The sequence below is a fragment of the Portunus trituberculatus genome, chromosome 22 (genome assembly GCF_017591435.1).
Source record: "Portunus trituberculatus isolate SZX2019 chromosome 22, ASM1759143v1, whole genome shotgun sequence".
In the NCBI taxonomy this organism is placed as follows: domain Eukaryota; kingdom Metazoa; phylum Arthropoda; class Malacostraca; order Decapoda; family Portunidae; genus Portunus; species Portunus trituberculatus.
The window spans coordinates 6134760-6160275 of record NC_059276.1 but is presented as its reverse complement, the minus strand read 5'-3'; the positions used below and the strand labels follow the sequence as shown (position 1 = coordinate 6160275).

The 25516-nt window shown below is 44.0% G+C and overlaps 3 protein-coding genes across 5 annotated transcripts in view; all 3 read right to left on the bottom strand.

The window, feature by feature from the left end:
* Positions 1-7543, bottom strand: part of LOC123507488 (metallophosphoesterase MPPED2-like) — an 8774-nt gene extending 1231 nt beyond the window's left edge. Inside the window, exons 1-7 of the mRNA XM_045260397.1 lie at positions 7410-7543; positions 6530-6664; positions 5759-5903; positions 5440-5553; positions 4977-5136; positions 4421-4647; positions 1-3484 (exon numbers count right to left, since the gene is read on the bottom strand). The exon at positions 1-3484 is cut by the window's left edge and continues 1231 nt beyond it. Of these exons, the coding sequence (XP_045116332.1) occupies positions 3360-3484; positions 4421-4647; positions 4977-5136; positions 5440-5553; positions 5759-5903; positions 6530-6661 (903 nt within the window). The 5' untranslated portion in view covers positions 6662-6664; positions 7410-7543 and the 3' untranslated portion in view covers positions 1-3359. The remainder of the gene's footprint in view (positions 3485-4420; positions 4648-4976; positions 5137-5439; positions 5554-5758; positions 5904-6529; positions 6665-7409) is intronic.
* A 382-nt stretch (positions 7544-7925) lies between these two features.
* LOC123507479 (transient receptor potential channel pyrexia-like) lies at positions 7926-14410 on the bottom strand. 2 transcript variants are annotated; one of them, XM_045260387.1, is made up of 6 exons: positions 14009-14410; positions 13792-13927; positions 11800-12370; positions 11470-11577; positions 9996-11340; positions 7926-9806 (listed from the first exon to the last, which is right to left on the bottom strand). In XM_045260387.1, exons 2-6 carry the CDS (start codon positions 13913-13915, stop codon positions 8178-8180), a joined length of 3777 nt encoding a protein of 1258 aa, XP_045116322.1. In that variant the 5' UTR covers positions 13916-13927; positions 14009-14410; the 3' UTR covers positions 7926-8177. The 2 variants fall into 2 exon arrangements, with proteins under 2 accessions (XP_045116322.1, XP_045116323.1); XM_045260388.1 differs by having other exon boundaries at positions 13792-14410.
* Positions 14411-14579: 169 nt separating this feature from the next.
* On the bottom strand, positions 14580-24783 carry LOC123507480 (forkhead box protein N4-like). Of its 2 annotated transcripts, none has more exons than XM_045260390.1 (9): positions 24635-24783; positions 21792-22403; positions 20629-20933; positions 20194-20346; positions 19946-20049; positions 19564-19695; positions 19277-19422; positions 18864-19136; positions 14580-18532 (listed from the first exon to the last, which is right to left on the bottom strand). In XM_045260390.1, the coding sequence occupies exons 2-9, from the start codon at positions 22281-22283 to the stop codon at positions 18302-18304; spliced, it is 1836 nt and encodes a 611-aa protein (XP_045116325.1). In that variant the 5' UTR covers positions 22284-22403; positions 24635-24783; the 3' UTR covers positions 14580-18301. The 2 variants fall into 2 exon arrangements, with proteins under 2 accessions (XP_045116325.1, XP_045116324.1); XM_045260389.1 differs by lacking the exon at positions 24635-24783 and adding an exon at positions 23643-24577.
* Positions 24784-25516: the final 733 nt, after the last annotated feature.

The following is a 25516-nucleotide window of genomic DNA, read 5'->3' as shown; positions in this document are numbered from 1 at the left end:
AATAAGTAAACTGAATAGATAAATCAAATATATAGATTAGAATTTTTGTTAGACTACCAACTGCAGAATACACCCTTAAAAAACAATAATTATTGCTATAGCCCCTTCAAAAAAGGCATTCATAAATTACCACCAGAAGACACCATTGAAAAATTTGATAACTTCCACAACAGCCTCTTAAAGACATAAATACCATAACACTTAGCAATGTGGACCAAAGTGTGATTATGCAATGGTACAGCTTTACAACACCCCTACCATACCTGCTGATGCCAAAAAGGTGACATTAAGACAACTCATTAAGACACAGGATTGCAAAGCTTGGTAAAACAGGAAATAATAATCATACAGTAGCTGCCTCCTTACAGCCTTGAGTGGTGAGCCCTGAGTTTTGCCACCTCTTCACACTCTACCACCACCTCCTGCAGGTAAGGGAGGACACACACAGCACATTTGAGTCATGGGATACGTGACGATTGTGGTAAAACTAACACTGGTAATAGCGAATAGTGGTGATTACATTTTGTTCTGGTAATATTTTCTCTGTTTTCATTGAAGCACCATCAGTTCAATGTTATATTTGTTACTTTGACCCCCCAAAATTAATACAATATAGATTTGTCAAACTTGGTAAATCAAAGAATATTGCAGCCATGAATAATACTAATTAGAACATATACTACTAAACATTGATCTAGTTGATAAATAATGTCTTGAAAGATTAATTACATATACCTCCATTATACTTAGATGATTAAAGATAGGTAAACATTGTGCATTACTCAAACAAGGAAAACAACCCCTGCTCCTCTGAATATCTGGAACCATGAGCCATTTCAAGCAGCAAAAGTTACAAGATGCCTCCAATTTTCTGAGTATAAAAGTCATAGGTTACATCCATGAGCAAATAGTCTGCCATCCACTGTTACTTCTAAACACAAATAAATTACAAACACAAACTGAAGTGAATGGTAATATTATAGTGAATGAAAGAAAGATGATGGCCATAATTATGTTTGCTTGCTGTCACTTCCCCACCCATGAATAGCCACAGATTATGATGCCACTTTCCAAAGCAACTTCCACAAACGTTGAATGTTCGTACAAAAATATTCACTTCACCATACGTTGTGAAAGGACAACCAGCTCTTCAGAAGTCCAAAACATGAGAAATCTTTAGTTGTCACTGCAATCTTTCTTCCCCAGGAATTTTAAAGTTACTTACATAGAACATAGCTAGTCTATTTACTGCTGTGTCTTGTGCTTGCTCTCTATATGCAAGGGGACTCAAATGCAGCACAAAACAGCACAAAATAGCTACCATGCAGGCACCTCAAGCCAGGCAAGCAAACTGAGCATTGCTGTCTCTATGAGTGGTACTACTGGTACTGTACAATGGTCAAAGCTCATATTTTTCATTACCACACATATAAAACAGTTATGTATTAGGAAAAACAAGAAAATAATATCCTAAGCAGTCATTGCCCTATGGTGTTTGTGGAAGCCAGTGAATTTAGTAAAGAAAAAAGATAGTTATGAATAAGGGCAAGCTTAGAGAAAGGAAAACAGGGGATAGGTATCAATGAGTATCTTATATTAAGCAAGGAAAGGGAGGCTTGGGGGATATGCAAGGTGCAACACAATCTTGACATGTTTTAAGCTCTTTACTCCAGTGGCATTAAGCTGCTCACAGGGAACCTTCTAAAACAGGGGTGAGCAAGGCACCAAAACAGTTACATGAGCAATTGGGGCACTGCATTTCCACTCAGTACTTGTGTCATGTTACTACGTGCAAACCTGTCTTTCACTTCAGGATCTATTTACCTGTTTCAAGATTTCAACGCACTAAACACTAAAGGACATTGTGGTAAGGAAATGTGAGTAAAGTCTGTATCTTAACTATGACAATGAATAGTTGCCTACTGAATAGTTACAATGTATCAGTATTGAAGCTGTCCTACAGAACATCATTACCTCTTAGCTCTCAACGTGCTCCTGGAGAAATAGAATACACAGCTAATTCAGTGCAGTCTTCTATTACAGTACACTTCAATGACTTCATTCGCTGGGCTGAACTGAACTCACCTAACCCAAACCAGCGCTCCCAACCTGTCAACAGCACCAACCAGGCTCTTCACCACACACAACTGACAATCACCAAACCATAGAGTCCTGCTTTTAAACTCACACCAGACATAAACATTTCTGTATCTGTGACCTTTTATAAATGCACCAGTCTTGAAACCAACCACAGAATCACTCATGGCGTTCACTAACCAGACTCATGTACAGTGAAGAGCTGCTACGAGACAAACCCCATCAAGATAACAGCTTGGCGAGGCCTTACCATGCCTTACAAGCTAACAAGTGATACAGGGCACTCTACATCTTAAAAGTAGGACAGGATAACCTAATAAATGCCATGAGTAAGTATATTTCCCCTCTCTCCACCTAAGAGCACCTCTGGTATGCTACTTTTAGTCTATCTCACAGGATTTCAATGGTAACTCATGGAAAAGTACATCCCTCTATCCAGGTACAGGCTGATGCTTCTATAGACTTGTGCTGAATGCTGCTGTGGAGTGGAAGTAACTCACACTCTTCAAATTCTACATGACATACACACACATATACACTCACTACTGTTCCTTGGAAGCTACCAGTGATGCCTGATCTAGCTATGATCCAAGTGATGCTGGTTTTTCCTTCTATCACGCGACCACCAGTGATGCCTGTCTTACCTTACTCTAGTGTCTGACAGCAACTATGTGTGACACCTGATTAACTCTTTCTAGTGTCTTACAGCAGCTACCAGAGTGATGCCTGTCCTACCTGATACAATCTAAGAGTGACTAGCAGTGATTCTTCTCATACATTCTATGACCTGGGAGTGACTAGCAGTGACTAATAACTCTAGGGTCTAACAGTGGCTACATCTTTCATCCTAAGTGTTTTAATGCACATGACAAACAGCCAGTGACACAGCCTTGAGCCTTGCCCAGTTACCTCACTTTCACAAGCCCATCACCGGTGACTAGAAGCAGCGTCTCTCCAAAGTGATAACCAACGTAATAAAGTTTCTAACCTTGAATCACCAGGAATTGTCTGGGTGATCTTATGTCATGGTTCCCTCCCTCCAAAGGCAGAGTTAGCTGATGTAAAGGTTGGGATTTTGAACTATCCTTCACAGTAAAGGGTAGCATGCAATGTGGACAATACAATACACTGAGAAGAGATGATACAATGATGGAATGTTCAATAATTTACGAGCGCAGACACACGTTGATATTCTTAAATGCTTGAGTCATACATTAATGAGGTACAGCAGGAGGCCAGAATACACTGGTCTGGTGGGCTGATCATTTGGAGAAGCCCGGAGGAATGGGCACATCAAACACGATAGGAGGATTGATGGGCACGTAGTTAATGTTACAGGTGGAGGCGTTGATGAATATGATCTTACCGTCCGTTGTCACGCCATAACCTGCCAGCAACACATAATTTATGGTCACACGTTAGAGAAATGTTTTTATGTTATGCCGATGCTGTGTGAAGTCTTCCTATTTCATGATGTTTTGTTTGGGCTACACTTTCTTGATTAACATAACTATTACTGCCATATACTTCCCAGTTTAATAATAAGACTGTTGAAACTCTTACTATTCTAGCTTTCTGTGACATGCTTATTACTACTGGTTAATATTACTTTCCTGATTAACCTTGCTACTTCCAAATCTTCCAAGAGTTATCAGATTATTTCTACTAGGAGAGATTCCCCACATTACTAAATTATTTCTTCAGAACTACTTCATTTCCAATATCCAAAGTTAATACTATTGATATTCCCCCAATAACCAGACTACTGCTACTAAAATACATTCTTACTTAGCATCAATTTAAGGCAGTAACTCACTCCACTAAGAAATACAAATGTGATCGGTATTACAATGTGCTGAAGTAACCACATGTGGGAAAGATGGAAAGGTAGGAGGATTCTGTGTTAGGAAGAGAAAAAACCTTGAGGATATTGAAGGAAAGATACCAATGGACAGTCAGTAGAAAAGTAAGATCTGGTTTAACTTATATGGAACAAAGAGAAGGGGAGAGAAAAAATATTGAAGATATAAAAGAAGAGATAGCAATGGACTGTCAGTAGTAAATAGAATTAGGTTTTATTTAAGTGGAAAAAAGAAAAAGGAAGAGAAAGAACCTTAAGGATATAGATGGAAAGATAACAAAAGACAGCAGAAAATATAATCTGAATCAACTTATATGAAACAAGGAGAAAGGTGTGGTCTTCTTACTTTGATATTCATTTCAATACAGAGTAAGTGACAAGAGATACAACAAAGAAAAAAATATAGTTCCCCTTATCAAACTTTCCTGATATATTTAGTTTCAATACACACAAAGCACTCACCTTCATGAATGTGGCCAAACAGATGGTACTTGGGCTTGACTCTACTTTGTACTGTACTCAGCAGTTCCACACAGCCGGCCCTGACCCCCGTACAGCACAGGTCCCCGTGTCCAACAGGCGGCGTGTGGGTGATGAGGATATCCGTGTCCTCAGGAATCGCCTCCCACTTCTCCAAACACTGCCTTCCCCTTGGTACATTGAACGCCCAATTGCAAAACTCCGGCTGCCTGTTGAGGAAGGAAAAGTGTTAAGAGGATAAAAGAATAAAGGAAGTTGCAAAAATCCCATTGAATACCCAATTGCAAAACTCTGGCTAGCTGTTGAAGGAAAAGTGTCAAGAGGATATTTATCATCGCCATCCATTCCATTCACCCCTCACAGAAAACTCTTGACTAATTCTTTACTTTTTTATATTTTACATCCCTTTCCTATGGGGACTGATGGGGCTGAGAGTGTCAATGATAAGTGTGAAAGTGTGGTGTCTTGTCTGGATCAGTGTGGGATTGATAAACTAGTCAACATGTCTCCTATTCCTACCAGGCAAACACAAACCCACCATGGTGTGCCGTAGAGCTTGATGCCACAAATGGAATGTGACTGGTCCTGCAGATACACAGCATTGGTGATGAGGTCCACAGTGTTGTCCTGGGCCACAGCTGCCTTTAACTCATCACGCTCCATGCCAAGGTCAGGAATCTCATTGATCAGTCCATCACCTGGTGTGGAGGGGATACTGTGACAATCTGTACTTCACAATGCTGACTTTCACATAATATGGCATGGAGGTGGGATAGAGTAACAAGCACATGATTATAAAGCTTAATTTCAAACAGTTAAGTGCTATTATGTAAACCAGTAAGTGAATAACCAGGGTTAAAGACACATGCACCACTTTAGATGATCTCTTCGGTGTTTTTTTTTTCAGACTGGCACTTCACTGGGCCTTCATTTCGTTCTTTTCATTGCTCTAGGTCAGTGTCCCTCTTAAAAGCAAATAAATAGGTAAAAATAACACATACCAGTGTGTGCTGTCCTGTGGTGGTGCTTGATGGACATGCCACCAGTGAATTTTGGGTCAAAACTCAGCTCATGGTTGCCGGCAATGACAATCTTGTGTTTGTGCGGCAATGACGCTGAAACAGAACAACTAATTACTAAACCTGCTGGATACTGACATGGATTTATTAAATTTAACATGTACTTTTAACCTCCTGAGTGTCTATGCTGTGTACCAATGCATTATACATATAGAACCATCAATCATATCTGCTCGATAATGACATGGATCTCTTAATCTCTTATATATTCACACTATTTATATATTTATTAGCTTCTTACCTAGCCAGCCATTGAACTCCTCCACCTCACTAGCACTGCCGCAACGAGTGAAGTCTCCGGCATGCACAAAAACATCACCATAAGGGATTTCAAACTGCAGGTGTGATGTGAGGCAGTGTGTGTCACTCATGCACACGAACCGAAGCTGAAAGAATGAGTAAATGTTAGTCTCTATGGACAGAAAAAGAACTACCCGTGCATGAAAGTAAATAGTCTCCTATACTTTTCCGAGTTCAATATTCATCACCTAAGATAATTTGAAAGATACCATGACACGTTTTCATATTTATTCTGCTTACTATTTGGTGATTTTATACAGCTTCAGAAACTTATGTGGCAATCAAAATAGTGAAAGCTCTGGCCATTAACCTTCTGACCTCCATAGACTCTTCCTAATGTCAATAAAATCATCTAATCACACCCAAAACTCATGGTAAAAAGCATCACACTAGTACTATTGAAGGAATTAACATGAAAGAACTGACATTGCATTCCTGTTTCAAGATATCATGTACTGCATAAGCTTCTGTACTTTTTCATGCTAAATATTTATCATATCCTAGATTACTGCATACCCTAAAAAATATGTGAAATTTAATGTATATATTGTACTTCATTATTTGCTTTACTGGGGTAAATATTTCAGGTATCTAACATTAATACACATTCTAAAGTCTAAATGGATGTTAAGTATTTAAAGTTGTATAATGTTTGAAAAATTATCATATTCTAGATCTCACTAGCAGTCAATCCTCCTAAGACATAACTCACCATGCGTTCCTCAGGAGGTGTCTGTGGGGTCTTGACATTGAGTTTTATTATCTTCTGTGAGCGCCGTAGCTCCTCCCAGGCCTTTGTTGGATTGTTGGTGACTGGGTGGATGGGTAGGCTCTGGGCAGACATCTCCTGCAGAAGGCCATGAAAGTGACGAGCCTGGATTCTTTGTAGCTATTCTCATGTACCTCTTAATAATAAACCTAACCTAACCTAAAGTTATCTAAATTAATCTGTGGTTCCACTCACTTATTCGACAACTATACAGAACCAAGGGATTAAACTCATACTAAAATCTACAATATTACTACTAATGCATCTAAATAATGTCTGACTGGGTTAAATGTGGCTCTCTCTCTCTCTCTCTCTCTCTCTCAGTATTCTTTTATTCCTTCCTCCCTTTTTATCTCTCCTTGTCTTTCCATTCCTTCGCCTTTCCATCTTAACTCCCTCATTTCCTGTTTTCTTTTCTCTCTTTTGGTCTTCCTTTTCTTTGTCTTACTTTTCTATTTCAGTTTCTTTATTTCCTTCCTTTGTTTTCCCTTCCTTGTCTTAATTTCCTCGTCTTTCCACATCAGTCCCTTTCCTTCCTTTCTTATCCCTCCTTATGATTCAGTCCTTCCTAATCTCCCTCTCACCTTTCCCTCTTTTTCTCCTCTTCCTCTCCACTCCCAGGATTAAATTAAATAATAAAGATCGAGACAATTCCACACCAACAACCCTAGTCCATGTGCCACACACCTGACGTAACACACCTGCGTGGCCAATCTCCTTCCCCTTTGATGTCTCGCAGCCTCTCCTTACCCCAGTGTTATTTTAAGCCTAATATCCCCACGCAGTTTGCTAATAGATGTATATATATCTTTAATACACTTACAGGTAATACAGCAGGCCAGCTACACACGTCCTTCCTTCTCTACACTCTGGTGGAAACTAAACAAATAGAATGGTTTAGAATAGAGCAGACCTTTACTGGCACCCGGCCGGTATTCCATCTTACTCCTCCTGTACTCCTCTATCTAAGCTCTGATATCTCTATGTTCGTCTTATTTTGTTTCATACGCGGGCATGAGTGAGATAAAATAAAGTAAAGTGTTACCATTGACCTAAAACGGGTGGTAATAGTATGTGGGGTGAATGTTAACTTAGATATCAAGTTTAGACTATTTATCTTTTACAAACAAAACTGATTGTGGTTTAAACATACGTCAGTAAAACACTTTTTGTCGTGAAGGCTTATTACCGTGTCAGTGTATATTCTAACCTTGGCTACAAATATTTCCGGCATGAATAAGAAAAAATATATATACATACCTGGCAAAACAAACTAAGAAAGAGTAACTTCACTCGCAGAAACCCCAGCAGGCAAACTTTCCAGTAGTTATAAACGCCCTTGGCACACATCTTTATTGATTTTCTCCACACGACCATGAGGCAGCTAAGTCTAGGGCCCTGCATGTGCTTCCTCAGAGACAGCACGGGAGTAGGTACTGTACAGTACAGGCCGATAGAGACTACGTAAAAATAACATTATATAGCTGAATAATAGGAACTACATTACCATCTACATCCTATACTTAAACATACAGCAGGAGCAGCATCAGTGGTGAGGGCAGGGGCAGCATGCATCAGCGGCTGGTGAATGCTATGGTAGGGAGGGCGTGGTGCTGCGGGAAGCGTCAGGTGTGCTGCTGCAGGAGGTGTACACGCTGGCCTCTCTTGCCTCCTTGCCCCGCCCCGCCAGCTCCTCCACGCATTGCCCCACGCGTGCCACCTCCTCCGTCAGAGCCGCCAGCGACTCCTTCACAAACATAGCGTCGCTGCGCCGCTCATCCACGTCCCACACCAGCAAGTCCAGGCCGAATCGCAGCGCCTCCACGCTGCGGTGCACGTCCCCCTCGCTGCTGGAGTACTGCGCCGTCTTGCTCAGGCTACGGAAGTTGGCGAAGGCGTTCCTGCGGCGCGAGATGTGGTCACGGGCGCGGGCGGTGTGCATGATAACCTCTACCAGCTCCTGCGGGATGCCCGTGTCCCGCAGCATCTTGGGGCTGAGGATGAACGTGCAACCGTACAGAGAGGGAAAGAGCAGCACACTCTGGTGAAGCAGGCGCAGCACGCCCCCCGGCATCACTAGGGCCAGCCACTTGGAGAACATGAACGTCTCAAAGTGCACCACCAGCTGGGTCTGACGCACCAGCCGATCCAGCCCGACGGACTTGAGCAGCCCCTGGATGTCCGACACAGCTAGACCCACCAGCAGGTTCATGAGGATGATGGTGACGAAGATGAGGAACACGCTGAACACGAGGTAGGAAGTGGACGGATACATGATGGTCTTCTCGTCATCGAAGAACCACTCGTCATACTCGATCTCGCCCGTCATCATGACCAGCGTCTTGAGCAGCCTAAGGCCCACGGTCCTGAAGGGCGCGTGGTTGGGGAACAGCACGCCGAAGCTCAGGGAGAAGGCGTTGATGAGGCAGATGTAGGCGAAGAGGAATTTACCGAAGTTCCTGGTGACGTGTGTGAACATCTGTACGTACAGACCGAACACCGGGAACCTGCCGATGATGAAGAGAAGCTCGACCCAGCTAAGGAGGATGACCACGGCTGCCAGGTGGTGCTCCCAGTCCTCGGTGTCATGGCGCACGTATGAGGTGATGGTGATGGTCATGGTGAAGATGATGATGGGCCAGATGAACACGTTGTCCCACGAGAGGTAGGTCCGAGGCGCGTTGATAATTTGAAACACTTCCTTCACCGCCAACAGACTCACGCCAGTCCAGACGGCGTACAGCAGGTAAGTGAGAAGGGACTCATAAAGCAACCCACACCGCTCCCTCTTGGATATTCCTCCTAGCTGACTCGAGGCTGTGTCACTCTCCTGGGTGCCGCCCCCGGGATCTAATAGGCGTCGGGTGTGTCCTGGTGAGGCTGCTGGCTTGGCGGGAAGTGAAAGGTTCAAGGGAGGAGGCGGCGGCGAGAATTGAAAGGGAGGGTAAATAGTCTCCTCGGAGGTAGAGTTGAGGTGGTAGCAGGAGAAGGAGGGGAACACCACCATGATGTAGATGGTGAGCATAATTACCAGCAGGGCGTAGAAGATCAAGTTCAACACGAAGAAAGAACGAACTTTGAGCCACTTCAGGAAGAGGAGCGTCTCACAGAGAGGATGTTTCAGCAGCGGCTTCTGGCCCTCCCTAATGAAACACGACAGCATGCGGCACTCCAGCCCGCGAGCCTCGCCTGGCACCAGCACCCGGAAGTCCATCTGCACCTGCAACACGGAGGCCAAATGCTGACTGACTTCTCCTGCCTGTGTGAGTGCTTGCATGGTAAACAGTAGGCAGATGACAGATGAACCCACAGGTAGAGGGACAAGTGGACAGAGAGACACATAATCAAACAGACGAGTCTTATATAGATACACCGATGGACACATAAAGCACACTGATGAGCGTCTCACCTGGGCATCCCTGTCGTGGTGGTCGTGGTCGGTGAAGGAGATGGCGGCGTCCAGACTTTCCTGGATGTGGGCAAGCACGGTGGGCGTGCGGCGCAAGATGACATTGAGGGCAGACACGCCGCCTTGGGTGCACGCCGTGACGTCGCCGCCGTGGTCGAGGAAAAGCAATACACAGTAGGAGGACTCGTGGAGAGCTGCCATGTGCAGGGGCGTGTGGCCGGACTGATCTGCAGCGTTGGTGTCCGCCCCGGCTTCCAGCAGCAGCCGCAGACACTCGTGGGAACGAGATCCCTTGAAGATACCACTGTGCAGGGGCGTCTTCTTGTCGCGGTCGCAGGCATTGGGGTCAGCGCCGAAACCGAGTAGCAGCTGCACTGTGTCGGAGCTCTGGGCCTTGGCTGCAAGGTGCAGGGGCGTCTGGCCCCGCAGGTTCTCCTGGTTGGGGTTGGCGCCGGCCTTCAGTAGCTGGTGCGCCACGCCACAGTAACCCTCCTGGGCCGCGATGTGCAACGGCGTCATTTTTGAGTTGCCGCGGGAAGCCCTCACGTTGGCCCCGGCCTCCAGCAGGATGCCCACAATGTCGGTCAGTCCCTCACTCACTGCGACATGCAGGGGCGTCTCACTGAACAGTAGAGTGGGGTTAACGGTGGCGCCAGCCTCTATCAGGAGCTGCACGCACTCCGGGGACGCGGCGCGCACCGCCTGGTGGAGTGCCGTCTCACCCCTCGTGTTCAGTCCCGCGTCCGGCTTGGCGCCGCCTTCTATCAGCACTCTTACGGCCTCCAGACAGCCGCTGCGGGCCGCCAGCATCAGAGGCGTGAACTCCTCATTGCCATCCCATTCCCAGTGACCGCCCACCTTGGCGCCGCCCTTCAGCAACGCCCGCAACACCTCGTCGGCTCCCTTCTCGGCAGCCAAGTGAAGGGCACTGAGCCCAGAGTTGTCCCTAGCATCTACGCTGGCGCCAGCCTCTAGCAGCATCTCCACCAGGTCCGCGGCGCCCTGCACGCACGCCCACAGCAGACACACGTCCAGCCTCACCCGGGTCTTGCTGTCCCTTGCCAATGCTACGGCCTCGGTGATCTTGTTTGCCTCCAGCAGGTTGAGCACTAGCAGCGGTTCGTTCTTGGCGGTGAGGCAGGACCTGAGGGCGTTCATGCGATGCTCGTGGATCGCGTGGGCGTTCCAGCTCGTGCTCGCCTCCAGCAGCCGCTCCTCCAGGTTCCCGTCCTTCTCGATGTTGTCTTGGCTGGTTTCCGAAGACGGGCTGATGCCGCGCTCCGTCAGCCACTGCTTGCGTCGGCTGGTGGTGAACTCGCCCAGCCGCCGCCGGGACTTCTTCCTCCTGCACCGACACACCAACACGTGTGTGACCGATTAGCACTGGGAGGTGACAGTGGTAATATGATAAAGCTATAGTAATGTTTAACACACTGACACACACACACACACACACACACACACACACACTTACTGCCTGAGTTCCAAGTCGCTCTCTTCACAGATGTTGTCAAGGTGTCGCCCTAGAGGCCGGCCCTCGTCGTCAGCCTCGTCCACGGTGACGTATGTATTCTGGGAGGAGCTGGGCCGCAACACACAATATATATACAAAGCAGTTTTAATTATCATTATTCAATACTAACTTTCAATGTATCCTTAGCTTTAATTTGAAGTACTTATGCAACCAAGAACAACAAAGGTTTTATGAAATTATAATCATTGGCAACGTCACTGACAACTGTATCCATGAACTACTAAAGAGAATTGGCGGATGTGACACAAGTAACACAGCGCCACGACTCACCTCCTCTGGCGTGCCTGAATCCATTGCTTGATGCGGAAGCTGCGGGACAGGTGTGAGGGTCGAGTGTGGCAGTCACTGAACACTCGGGGACGGAAGGAAGGCGGACCTTGCCTGGATGGGGACCACGACATCTGCGCTCCCACACGTTGGTGACCCTGGCGACCTTGTTGTTCCTGCGCCCCCACCCTCCCGTTGCCCACGCCGACTCCTAGCCCTACCACGGAGGTGAGCCGAGCGGGGCTGTGCCTGACAGGTCTGCTGTTGTCCCTCCATTTGCATGCAGTTGTGGCCAGACGAGGAGCTGATACTGTCGCGGTCACGGGACGACGAGGCTGGGGCCGGTGTGTGCGAGGGGCGCGAGGCAGCTGTGGGCCATAGTCCGAGGGTGACGGGGAGTGTTGGGTGAGGCCGGCAGTTGGGGAGGTCGGCGTCTGGGGACATGGTGAAGGAGAGATACGCGTCCTGGAGCAGAGGGCGTGTGCAGTGTCTCGGGGCGTGGTGAGGGAGATGTAGCTGGTGAGGTCTGTACACGAGTGAGAGTACCGCACGTCTCCCCGCGATAACTCCACATCTGTTGAGATACATTGCCTGTTGGTGCATTAGTGGCGCCGCGGCCTGGATCTGCGTCTAGTGACGGCACAGCTCATCCTAACATCTAGTGCAGAGCCTGCATACTCTCTTCTTGTATCTATTAATAGCTGCACTTATACATCGACGCTTTCTTTAGAATTTTTGTAAACATGCTAAGTTGCGTTGAATATACGCTTTTGTACCTATAACTAGATTCAGTCTTTTTTAAACCACACACAATCACCAGTTAATGTTGAAAATAGAGAAGAAATAAAGAAGAAAAAAACAAGTTATTCTTGACTATGCATGAATAATACGCTAAATTTGTCCTTGCGGCATTAAAACAAATAATTAATGAACTCTGGCATTCTTCATCAACTAATCAGACCATAAGGCAATAAAACAAACAACTTTTCTGCTGAACGTATCGCGAATCTAAAGTAAGAGTTCTTTGTGGATAAACTATGCAATTTACGATTACCAATTTAGGGGAAGGGCAGCCTTGGGGAGCAGGTCGGCCGGAAGGGGCGGGGAGGAAGGGCTGTTGCTGCGGTGCGCCAGCTTTGGGTAAATTGTTTATCTCGGAGACCAGACCATCCACTGGTCTTCCTCCCATCCCACCTAACTTCACGCTAACATCTTGACTCTCTCTCTCTCTCTCTCTCACAGCTGTATTCCAATGACTTTCTCAAAAACCCAAAGTAATTACCGTAACTTACATTTATCCTTGAACACGTGAACAAAACGATGCGTTACTGTAAAGATGCAATGAATATTAGTGTTCTTTTATCAGCTAACCACTTACGATGCCAAGTAACACAGCTTAAGGCAACACTAAGTGAAAATGTACATGGGGTGTACGTGAAGGGACGGGAAGCTGTCAGTGGTACAAGACACGGGGAGAATTTGGCACTGTAAACAAAGTAAACAGACGTAAGGAGTGCTATCGGGTAAGAGCCTCGTGTTGACAGAGATGATCAGAGGAATGCTGCCCTTCCTCCCAGACACCTCCAGTCGCGTCATCACTTGAAGGGTTCGGTATTCTGAGCCTTGATGGATGTTTAGTGAAAAGATAGGGAATATGTAACACTGCACTCGAATTGAAAATAAAGGTGACTGCGAGTTCAGGGAAGCGATTTCAAGTGTGGATTTCTGAAAATGGGTAGAAAAGGACAGATTGATTGTAATAGTAATGAGTGACTAGCAAACACAAGACACATTGCAACAAGAACCTCAAGAATGTGAACATCTACAGCACGAAATACATAAAATACGTTTTACATTAATTTGTTATCGGCATTAATAAGGTTTCTTATTAATGGTTAATGTAAATGTGACATCACACAGATAAAAGGAATATCATACATTTCAGGAATGGCAGTGTTCGTCAGAATTTTATTAATGTATACAGGAAGGCCTTACTAGAGCGATGGTGGGCAGGCGATTCACTGCCTGCATGCCTCCCTCGCGGCGGCAACATCGCGCCTCTGCCCCTGGACAGACCCGCCTCACCGCACACCACACGCAGGCGTCCTGGCATCGCCATTTCCTAACTGTCCTGATGGCACAGACACACAACTCTATAGCCTCAACATGGCACCACCATTACTGGTACACTGATACAGTACCACCGCCTTACCTGTTACCAGGAGGCGATTGTGCTGCTGGCGCTCATGAGGCACTGTACCTCGCTGCGCGATGACCAAGCTGCGACGGCGTAGCGCGATGGGAGCCACTCCCTGACTGGCCCGGGGTAGGCAGGGCGCCAGCAACCACGAAGGCAGGACTCAGAACATAATTATGGAATACCACCTTGCCTCAAACCGCCAAGATTCAAAGAACACTTTTACCAAGAAGACTGGCAGCCACACAGTTCATACTATGTACTCGTACTTATTTACAGTATGTTACTGTGCTGTCCAGTATCACAATTTCCTTGTTTTGCATCATAAGGACATAAGAATATACTTCACTAATTACAATAATGATAAATTAATGAAAAAATAGGAAGATACAGGACAGTATGCAATAAAAAAATAAGTATATGAATGTGAGGCTAGACAGATCAAGATGGAGAACATTGACTGCAATATATTAGATAAAATAAACAAGTGTAATAAGAAAAGAATACAATATGTAACACGGCTAAATGACTACATACAAACAATATATGATAAGGGGACATGACGGGTTTGTAATAAAAAATGTCATTGGGAATTTTTTTATTTTAATTACATTTCATACAAAAATCTATGAATAATACAATATTTACAGCCAAGATCATTCTGGGCCAGTGTTTCTGCTGGGTGACACGTGCTCGCGGTGGTGGAGCACACTTGTAGCAGAAATTAAAAGAATGGAAATATTATGTACAAAAGGCAACATACAAAAGTATAAAAAAGCTAAATTTGCTTTTCTTATATTTAGGAAGATTTCATGTTAATAGCATCTATAATGATTACTTCTACTCAGATTACACTTTTTATTCAACATTTATGATCTAATGGAGATCTGATTCCTAATTCTTATAATTTACATGTTGCACATACAAGAATTAGTCAAACAATGAACGACTAGCAGTTTATGAAGAGGAGTCTGGGTGCTGGAGTGGACACGTGCACCAGATCTCACTGTAAGCTCCTAATGGGGAGGAAATGATGAAGTATCAGGTCAGTCAGTGGATGAAGGAACAATTTGTGGGTTAGGACCAGAGGAAAGACTCGCGGCCGTCGATAAAATTATTTCACCCCAAAAATAACTTCTACCTTCCTGAAGAGCACTCAAGGTTTTGTCCGTCCTCACCAAGGAGGATGATATTACTCTGAGACTTCCCTCCTTCAGGACACGAGTTAGATGGTGCAAACTAAAGCTGTGCCCGGATAACCATTGCACAAGTAGCTCAGTTTGTATTCTCAGAGAAGGTCTTTCCTCACACATGTAGAGGGAAGAGCCCAAGAGTGCCTGCAGCTGGATGAAAGGCAGCAGGATCTGTGGACGGCAGCATTCTTTACTCAACCCACAATGCCACGGATCCTGAATCCCCTCACTGACGGGCGTGTTGACGGCAGCACATCAGCCAGTGCATGACTGAGAGGCCTCTCACCTGCACCCTGCACACCTTGTCACCTACATTCACTCAACCAGACATTCTGACAACCAATTGAGTGACATCTATTTATACAATTTTTTTTTTTCTTCTTTTTGCCATTACCATTACATCCCCAATTCCCATTACATGAGATGGGGAGACATGCTTGAAATATGTCCCCGGTGGGAGAGATATGAGAGAACTTCCATGCTTCTCGACAGAGGATGATAGAGGATTGCGCAGTCAAGTCTCCTTGGCCGGTATGCTTGAAGCAACCCAGAATTCAATGCCGAGTACTTAATACAAATTTGAAGTTGGAGGTAGGAGGTCTGACCAGATAATTCAATGCCCATAAACACTTTACCTAAGAACTGGAAGAGATCTCCCCAAGGAGCCATCTTCCATTCACACGAATAAGAATAATACTCCAGAGAGCACCGGGCACACTAGGCCCGACTCACACGGTGAGCACAGGTCTGTGTGGCTGGCCAAGGTGCTTCATGCTGGTGGCAGCAGCAGCTCATACAGGACCACACAGTACAGCAAACCTTTCCTGGGGTGCTTGGAGCATGCCGGCCCGTGCATGAGGGAAACCCTCAATACTACAGTGGAATGTTTGGGCCTCAACTGTTTTCCTTTGCTAATTTCAGCAACACCGAGTAACTTTTTGCATAAAAAAAAAAAATAAAATAAATAAAAAAAATAAAATAAAATAAAAAATAAATAAATAAATAAATAAAAAAAATAAAAAATAAAAAATAAAGATTATGATAATAATTTGATATATATATTAAAGAGCAAAAATTTCCATCTTAATTAATAATACAGAACAGCAAATTCTTATGAGAAATTATGGTTCAATTAAAGGAATTGGACCAAATCAAGTAATCTAAAAATAATTTCATTGCAATTGTAAATAACATTAAAAATTCAGTCCACGTGAAATATGAAAAATGTTCATCAATAATCAAAACAACACAATCTCAAGATAACAAAAGATCCTTGGTTAAAATGTTGCACACCACAACAAAGGTACATCAATTACCCCTGAGAGAAATGAGAAAAGAAACAATACCACCAAGCCAAACAGATTCTTGACACCAGTAGTGAAGTTTGGTCTTCCTTATTCCCAGGGGCAAATCTTTTCATCATAAAGGATGGTCAAAGCTACAAAAACAATTCTAAAGGTAAGTGTACAACTGGAAACCTGACACCTGTCCTTCACCTTGGCTGTGAGAAGACTAGACAAAGAGGTTGAAAGCAATGTCTCACCTGGGTAACTGACAACTGGTTGGTGCATTACTAGTGACCTTTGAAGCAACAGGGACAGACTGCCTCGTAGTAAGATGAACACAAAGCTCCACCATTCTGCTTCAGGCCATTACTGCACTCTGCGGCCACACACAGGTTTGGCCGCAGTGTGTCATCTCGTTCACTACATACTATGATACCTCAACACAAGAAATTCATCCACAGAAACTATCTCAAATTCAGCAATGATAAGTTCCAATTGATCTATAGTAACATGTTCAGAGCCTTGTGGAGCATCAAACAGCTCTAGTTTTATCTCTGATCCTGTATGGGAATTATATGATTAATGCAATGATTCACTCATCACTAAATATACATAATACATAGACATTTACATCAGAGAGAGACTGCACACTGCACTGTACTCCCACACAACACACGTGAGTTGTACATCTTGAATTGTAATAGCACAAGAGTAACACCTCCTCACCACTTGCTAACTCAAAACAGAATTCTGGATTCATAAATAGTAAACACAAGAGGTTTTGCTGCACACATACAGACCTTGTTTGTCCTACTACCTCCAATCACGAAACAAGAAGTGACCAAATAAATATCACAAAACTACACTAACACAAAAATAGATTCGTGCGTGACACAAGCTAATCAAATTCAACCACGTCGTAATGAAGCTCGACTCACTGGATGTGTACTAAAATATATATAATTCCATACGGTGTGAAAAAGAAAGCAATGAACGGAAAGTAATCAGAAAACGTGAGCTCCTGCTATCGTACTATTACACTCTCTCAGGTACATGAGTTACCCCGGTCTCAGTTAAAGGATTATCACAGGACTCAGACAATGTTTCAGTTGCATGAATTACAACACCACATTCATCAGCTGAGGCTTGCCATAATGTTTTGCACCTTCTTACATGCCTCACTAAAGGGCACATTAAACACCTTCTACTTAACAACCTATGATTATTAGTTATCACAATTTATGTACAGTTAATTAGATAAAGGTACAAATATTTTGGAATACTAGTCAGGATTTGCACTATGAGGAAGAAATGAATTAAGGTAGAGTATTTTAATACTTTCTGTAAAACTCAAACATTCTAGAGAAAGTTGTCTAATGGAGCACCGCCCTTGAGAGAATCTCAACCAACACGAAAAATTAAAATCCACATCTGAATACTCAGGCCAATAGAATGCTGCCTAAATACATTTTAAGTGCATTGAAATACATTAAAACAAATATTACCACTTTCTTAAGGCATGACAAAACATAATTGGAAGATTTTATGCATAATGGCATTTTCTCTTCCAGACAATCCTATTGCCAAGAAGCAACCATTCAGCACCGGCTAATCCTACCGTCAGGACAGACACGCTCATCTCCACCACAAGTATTGTTGTACTTCCTGAACGTTGGTGACCAGCAACACACACTACAGCAATGCACACTACTCACTCAGGCCCCAGCCACCTCACGCACAGGATCACCACCAAGTACACATTTGCTCCTTGCACGGACACACGCAGACTGCTTTCCACACAAGGGGGAGAAGGGAGGGCGGCAGCCTAACTATGACAGCTTACCATTGGTCAGAACAAGTCTGTTGAGGGTGTGCTGCTGGTGGGGGGATGAGATCGTGGGTGTGTACATGTAGTTGGCACGCACTGTGGCTGACCTGAGAGGAGTGACACCTGGCAGCTTGCGCACCACCAGGCCTCGGGGGGACTGGCTGCCCTGGATGGTGGCCTCCCCCTCAGTCTTGATTTCATTGCCAAGGTCGTCCACCAGACCACCATTCGACTGTAACGAAAGGTCTCACTCATTAACTATTCTGCATCAATGACATACTAGGTTACTGTGGTTCAAGTGATACTCACAAACATACATTTCATGCTTGCCAAAATGTAGTAATTCACAAGAAATGAAAACTTGCCTGACTTGCTAAAGTTTGAGTCTGTTTCAGTGAATTTATTGTGATGAAAGCATTCCTTATTGAAACATGGCATAAAGCAAATGGTCAGCCTCCAAAGAAGAATGATTAGCAGCAGTTCTGTAAGGCTTAGCTAAGGCTGATTTCTGTTATGCTCAGTAAGTGAGGAAGAATGTACTTGTGTATAACCATGAGACTTGCCTGCAAACTGATCTCTGTCATGCTAGAGTCTGGAAGAATGTCTGGAAGGATGTATTCTGGTTCTTCCATTGATGGGTTGGAGTTCCTCTTAAGGGTGTGAGTTACGGTGGTGTTGCGGGTGGGGGTGGATTGGGCAGTGGTGGAGTGGGTGGCCAGAGTGGTGCGGCCATTCTGCACGGTTTGTCTGATATGTTGCTGCTGGCTGCTGACCACTGTGGAGGTTCCCCGCTGGTTTGAGGTCACAATGGTTGGCGAGGTGAGAGGATTCAGGATCTGCAAGACATCCTTTGTGAGCAAGGGCAAAAACAGTCTGAGGAGTCTTCATTATCAACATGAGCTGTTCCATGACTGCTTCACTATCAAGAGCAAATCACTAAATAATAAGACATAACAGCAAAAATGGCACTAGTAACCTTGACTGTGCCCACTGTTGGGGTGACGGGCGAGTCAATGCCAAGTGGATCAACCTCCTCGTCCTCGTCCTCATCCTCACTACAGGATGACACACAACCATTGGACTCAAACTTCATTTCTCCCAGCTCTAAGGCTTCCAGCACCTCTGTTGGGAGAAAATGCTTCATCATACACAGAACAGTTATTCTTATCAATCTTGAACCTGTAAAATATATCAAATTCTCAGCACCTTTCCTTTTATTTCAAGATATCAAGAAGTTATCTTTAGCACTTCAATACAACCCACCAGGATACTGCATAGCATCCTTAATTCCCTGCAGGTCCTTTTTACTCCATTTATGCACTTCTTCATCCATCTTGTGAGCCTTGGCAGGGTTCAGTGCCCACAAACATCCCTTGCGCTGGTTGCTGCCGGCCACTAGAACCAAAGCAAGACAGGTTTAAGATGGAGCAATATACATTGGTTGAGATACAGCTTATGGATGTTAGGGTATTGATTAACAAGTAGATTCTGAATGAGTAACAGCAATACCTACAAATAATGAACTTTAGAACTTCTCCATATCTAAACTTCATGTAAACATATACCATACTACTTAAATCAACTAATGGGCTGCAACATACAGGTGACACAAGCAATAGTTCATTCAAGCATAGTAAAAACTAACCAACTGGCTTCTCAATCTTTTCAAAGCACTTGTTTAAGCTCAGATTGTGGCGGACAGAGTTCTTCCATCCATTGGGGGCAGTCCGAAAGTATGGGAAGTGCTCACTGAAAGAAAAACAAGGACTCAGCTTTACAATCCTTGGTAATACTGCGCCTTCATGCACCAACGACACTATATCCAATACTACACTACATAAAAAGATACACTAACACCATTAAAAACATTGAGAGCATTCTGGCAACACTTACCACATAAAGCTGTATATCTCTGACACAGGCAAGCTGCCGGTGGTGCTGTTCTTAAGTGCAAGAGCAATGAGGCAAGAGTAGGAGTATGCTGGCTTGGGGAACATTCTCTCTTCAGGCTGTACCTCCTTCCTTGGTTTGCCTGTACTCTTGTATCTAAAGAAAAATGGGATAATTGATAACTTCCACTCTTGTTATCTTTAGAAAAAACACAATTACTTACAACTTCTTAGATCACCAGAATTATTCACAACTTCCACTATTGTATCTTTAGAAAAACAGAATAATAGATAATTTCCACTTTTGCATCTTAAGAAAAAAATATTCATCAGTTCTCTTACATCTTTAGAAAAACAAAATAGACCAGCAATCCACAGATAAACAAAAATAAGTCATAGGAACAAAATATTGAAGCAAACACAATACCAGAAAACTCACCTATTACTTAAAATATTGTGGGATGTGGTGGTGCGTGCGGTGATGATGGGGGTTGTGGTGGGAGTGGTGGTGGTGGCGGTGGAGGCAAGGGTTAGCTGCTGAGGGGTGCGCTGCGCTGTTTGTACTACCATCTGAGAGGTGGCCAGGGTGGGTCTGGTCACCACGGAGGGCTGGGAGGGGGTCTGGTTGGACTGAACAGACACCAAGGAACTCTGCTGACGTGTTGTCTGCCCAGAGGTGGTCTGGGGTCGCACCACAGTGACCTGGGTGGTGACAGGGCCACTTGCAGCCTGGGACTGGGATGTCTGAACAGCAAGACACAAATTAAACATATGCTTTATGGAAAATACTCTCACCACTCTTAAGACAAAAATAATCAATAATTTTTCTTTACTTAATGTCATCCCAAAATTCATCAAATGTTAACAAATAACAGGCAGAGGCAGAAAAGACAAAAATTGCCAGTGAATGTTTCCTGTACAACACTTGCTTTATGTTAAAAATTATGTAATATACAAGAAAATAAATAAAAATTATAACAACACGAATACACAAATTAAGACCCCTTCTGGTTTCCCTTTTGAGTAAGCAAAAGTTAACAGATAAGAAACCCTGTCATCCAGCCATGTCCTTACTAATCACCTTCCACAACAAGCAAGATATAAATACAAATTTAAAACCAACCAATATTTAGCAATGAATGAAAGTTACGCAGAGAATAACAAGAACAGGAACACTAAATAAAGACACATACACACACAAAAAGCAGTACCAGTCCAGAGAAAACCTGTTTGATACGCCAAGCAGGCAGTCAGGTATGTGACAATGAGTCAATGAACACAAGCCATTCACCTCAAGGGCACCCCTGTTATATAATGTATCTCTCTCTCTCTCTCACACATACATACATACAGGTATTCCCTATGGTATTAAAACATTAATGTGAAAAACCTTGTTGGCCTTTTCAGAGTAACTGGTAAAACTATACAAAAATGCAGAAAATAATCAATAAATGTTATTCATAATACTTATATATAAGTTTTCTGTAGCTCCTCCTTTTACCCTTACTAAAAATCCCCTTATGAATACTGTAAAGTAGATGATGTAAAAAGAATTGGCTTGTATTTACAACAAAGATCTACAAATATGAAAGGAAAACTGACCTGGACAGAAGTGGTCGTAATATTGATCTCCTTGGGTTCAGCCTTGATATAGAGAGTGGTTGTGTTGCTTGTACTTGAGACAGATGTACTGATGGGAGTTGGCAGCTCTGATTGCCTTGTACTTCGTGAGGGGAGGGTGGTTGGCAGCACTGCCGAGGGGTTCACCATAACGCTATTCTCTAGATCTAAACTATAGTTGCTCATTGATGACATGTTCATCCAGGAGTTGACCACATTCAGCTCCTCGGCAGAGTGGTCCTCGGCCACATCCATGTCCTCCAGCTTCACCAGGGGGTCAAACAGCGGCTCAAAGGACTTCAGGTCAAGCTCAGTCTCCAGCGAAGACATCCCCGACAGGTCGAGGGAGTTGAGATCAGAGGAGGTGATCATGGTGTCGAGTCCTTCGCTGAACTCCACGCCACACTTGATGTCACAGTCAATCATCTCCTGAAGGGTGAGGCCTGGCTCTGTGCTGGGCAGGTAGAGGTCCATGGTGGTGGTGGTGGGGCGAGGTGTGAGGGAGGAGGAATGGAGGTGGCAGTGATAGGGTGAGGTGGATGGTGATGTACTGTGTGATGTGATGTGAGATGAACAGGAAGATTGACTCTTGATCTGGGGAGAGGAAGAAAAGAGGAAATGGTAGATGGTTCTATTTACACAATAGAAAGTCAGTTAGATACATAATTTTCTTTTTTAAAACAAGCAACTATTTATATTACCAGAAAGAATAAAGGAATAGCACTTTATACATCTTTCCTTCCCAACAAATAAACATTTTCAATATAGCAAGACTTTTAGCTCAAATGAAAGGCAAAGAATTCTACATCACTCACATTTCCTACACTATCAGTAATGCCAAGACTCATTAATAATGCAATGCCTAAGTATTACATATACAGGACCACCATTAGTATTTCAGGTAACATAATGGAGGTGAAAACTGGACACTTTCTTATATTTTTTCAGCTCCAGAGGCTCATTTTCTTTCTCTCTCAGCTTTAACTCCCTTATGAAAGTTCCCCCACTCCCACTCCCACTCCCACTCTCTCTCTCTCTCTCTCTCTCTCTCTCTCTCTCTCAGTTACATTTAAGGTGCATCAGAAGTTAGGTTAATTTCATGCAGTTCTCCAGTAAGTGCCCATTTCACTTTCTCAATTCAGACACAGCCATCCCAGTGGCCATCAAAGCCTCACAATCCTGAACATGGAGCACAGCAGCACATAATAAGACTTGAGCTGCAGGAGGGAGGAACAGCACAGTATGAGGTTCTGTTTATTCCCTGCCAGAAAGTATTGCCAACAGCCTCACATCCCAATATTTTCCTGTCTCATCATATCTATTAATATATTCATTTTCACTATAAACTTAAATAATAATGTTTATTTTAAGTAAGGGAAAAATTATGGTTTAATATTGATTTTACTTAAGTACACCCTAAACTAACAAAGAAATTTTACCCTGTCAAGACAATGGAAGCGATTAAGAATTCATATCACTTCTCCACAACACAACTGGAGTTTAACGTAACACTTGAGGTACAAAGGGAAATAACGTACTTTTTCTGATCATTAACTGAGATATGGCCAAAAAACAAACAAAGACAATAGTTACTGGAAGTTGTAAAAAAGACACTACTAAACAAAGCCATATATTTCAATAATCTCAAATCAAATCCACAACTATCCAAGTGATAAATATAAAGTTCACCACAGCAACTACAAAAACAAAGAAAATATAACCGCAACACAAACACTCAAGTAAATTTCCCACTAGTCACTCCTGCAAGCAAGAAAACACAATGAAATCAGCAAAGGGAATACGATCATAACTTCCATTCATTCACAAACGTACATCACAATTTACCGCCACAGTAACAAGATCAGCTCCACTCTGCCCTTCAAACTCAGCACAGGGGAACAGTAACCTCTCACACTGACAGGATTTACATGGAAAACGTTCTCTTATCTCCTTGGCGCGCGAGGGAAGATAATTTCGCCACAACACGAGCACTGCTGTCAACATCCAGTGACGTATATCTTGATTATTTTTTCCTAATGGAGGCGCTGACGGAGGTTAAACATAACATCAGCACCTTCAGGCTAACACGTAGGGGATAAAGCATTTAAATATTCCGAAATAGGAGAAAAAATTGGGTTTATATCATGAAAAATCCACGAAAAAAATTGTGTCCTAGTGCGATATCCTGATGTAGGCGCTGACGGAGGGTGCCACTATTATCACTTCCATGCGCCTTCAGGAAAAAGCACGATGCGAAAGACACTGGTTTGTTACATTACAGCAAAACACAGTCCTGGCTCATTACAGCGTTCCTTCGTTATATATTTCGACGCGACACTGACGGGGGAGGAGCCGCACGACCACCACCTTCAGGAGAACCTCGCGAGGGGTGAAGGGCGGAGTAAACCAACACAATAGCGAGACACTCAAACCTGGAATGATAACCTGACGGGGACACAGACGAGAGAGTGAGCGAGCAATGCACCTTCAGATATGAGGAGACTCGGGGTAATAATGAGAGATGAGCGGGCTGCGCGAAAAACCCCGCCATCCACGAGTTTAAATGGCCAAGCAAAACATGATCCCCACGTTCCCCTGATGTCACGCCCCGCCCCTGACACGCCGCCCCTGGAACGAAAAGCCGCACGCAGGGGACGAGGGCGGGCGGTAATCCTCCTCCTGCACACGTACATTTAAATCCCAGCAGCTCGCCGGTACTAGGGAGGCACGGGCGCTACAAACGTGAGATTCTATTCTCGTGTCCCCTGGGGTAAGTACGCAGCCACAGCCCCCCGAGGAGCCCCCAACAGGTCCCCGCCACTTACCTCTACGTCTTCCTCATTGATTCCACGTGTTGGGGTGAGGATGTGCCACTTAATTTAGCAAAATAAACACGACCACGGCACTGCGCTGGCCGAAACATTGGTCCTCGTCGTTCGTTATGACAAAGGCAGACACAATTTTGAAATCGAGCTTCGCCATTGGTCCCCACAGCTCACGTGACCCTGTACTGCGTTGCCACATGTCCTCTGTGTACAGTTTCCATGGCAACGCCTCTTCTCTGATAAGGATGCTCTAGGTTTATGATGGAATATTCGCTTTAAACATTCGCTATATGAACGGACAGATGTGTAAAGGGATGAACATTGATTTTATCGTGTTTCTAGTAAGGGCCACACGCGGCTTTAACCCAGATAGGACAAATTAGTAATCGATATCATGCACTCCATCACGGGTTGTGTTTCACGGCCGCATAAATATTTTCCCGTGCTGTCACAAGGGACCAGGGCGAGGTGTGCTTGTTATTTAATTGTGTAAGTGACGACTACGTGATCAAGGAATGCTGGCACGAGTCGTAAGGAGGCGTAACATTCTATTTATAGCCCATAATGGAGGAGGAAAGTGCCGTTCGCGTAACCATTATTTTCTTCCTTGTAATAGACGAAATAATCAATAATGTATATGTATACGTGAAAAATAAAAATGTAACACCATCATTCTATCAGTTCCACAGTAGTAAAATAGCATAAAGATAGAAAAAAACATATTATCACGTTATATATTTCTATAATAACACTTCAATGGGCGTCTTCACAATAAATTCAGGCATAAAAATGGAAATAATAACGTCATAATACCATTCACATGGCTCAGAGTAGTAATTATGAACAAAGAAGACATATTCTCCAGCATAACCTTGAAAATGT

Excerpts from the sequence above, each read along its gene's own strand:
- LOC123507479 (XM_045260388.1), bottom strand. The coding sequence starts at position 13,915 with ATGGCGATGCCAGGACGCCTGCGTGTGGTGTGCGGTGAGGCGGGTCTG. Across the intron at positions 11,341-11,469 it reads AGCGACTTGGAACTCAGGCA|GAGGAAGAAGTCCCGGCGGC; the intron begins GTAAGTGTGTGT and ends GTGTCGGTGCAG. Across the intron at positions 9,807-9,995 it reads ACCACGACAGGGATGCCCAG|GTGCAGATGGACTTCCGGGT; the intron begins GTGAGACGCTCA and ends TCCGTGTTGCAG.
- LOC123507480 (XM_045260389.1), bottom strand. The coding sequence starts at position 23,813 with ATGTTGACAGCAGTGCTCGTGTTGTGGCGAAATTATCTTCCCTCGCGC. Across the intron at positions 19,696-19,945 it reads AAAGATTGAGAAGCCAGTTG|TGGCCGGCAGCAACCAGCGC; the intron begins GTTAGTTTTTAC and ends CTTTGGTTCTAG. Across the intron at positions 18,533-18,863 it reads TGACAGAGATCAGTTTGCAG|TCGAATGGTGGTCTGGTGGA; the intron begins GCAAGTCTCATG and ends CTTTCGTTACAG.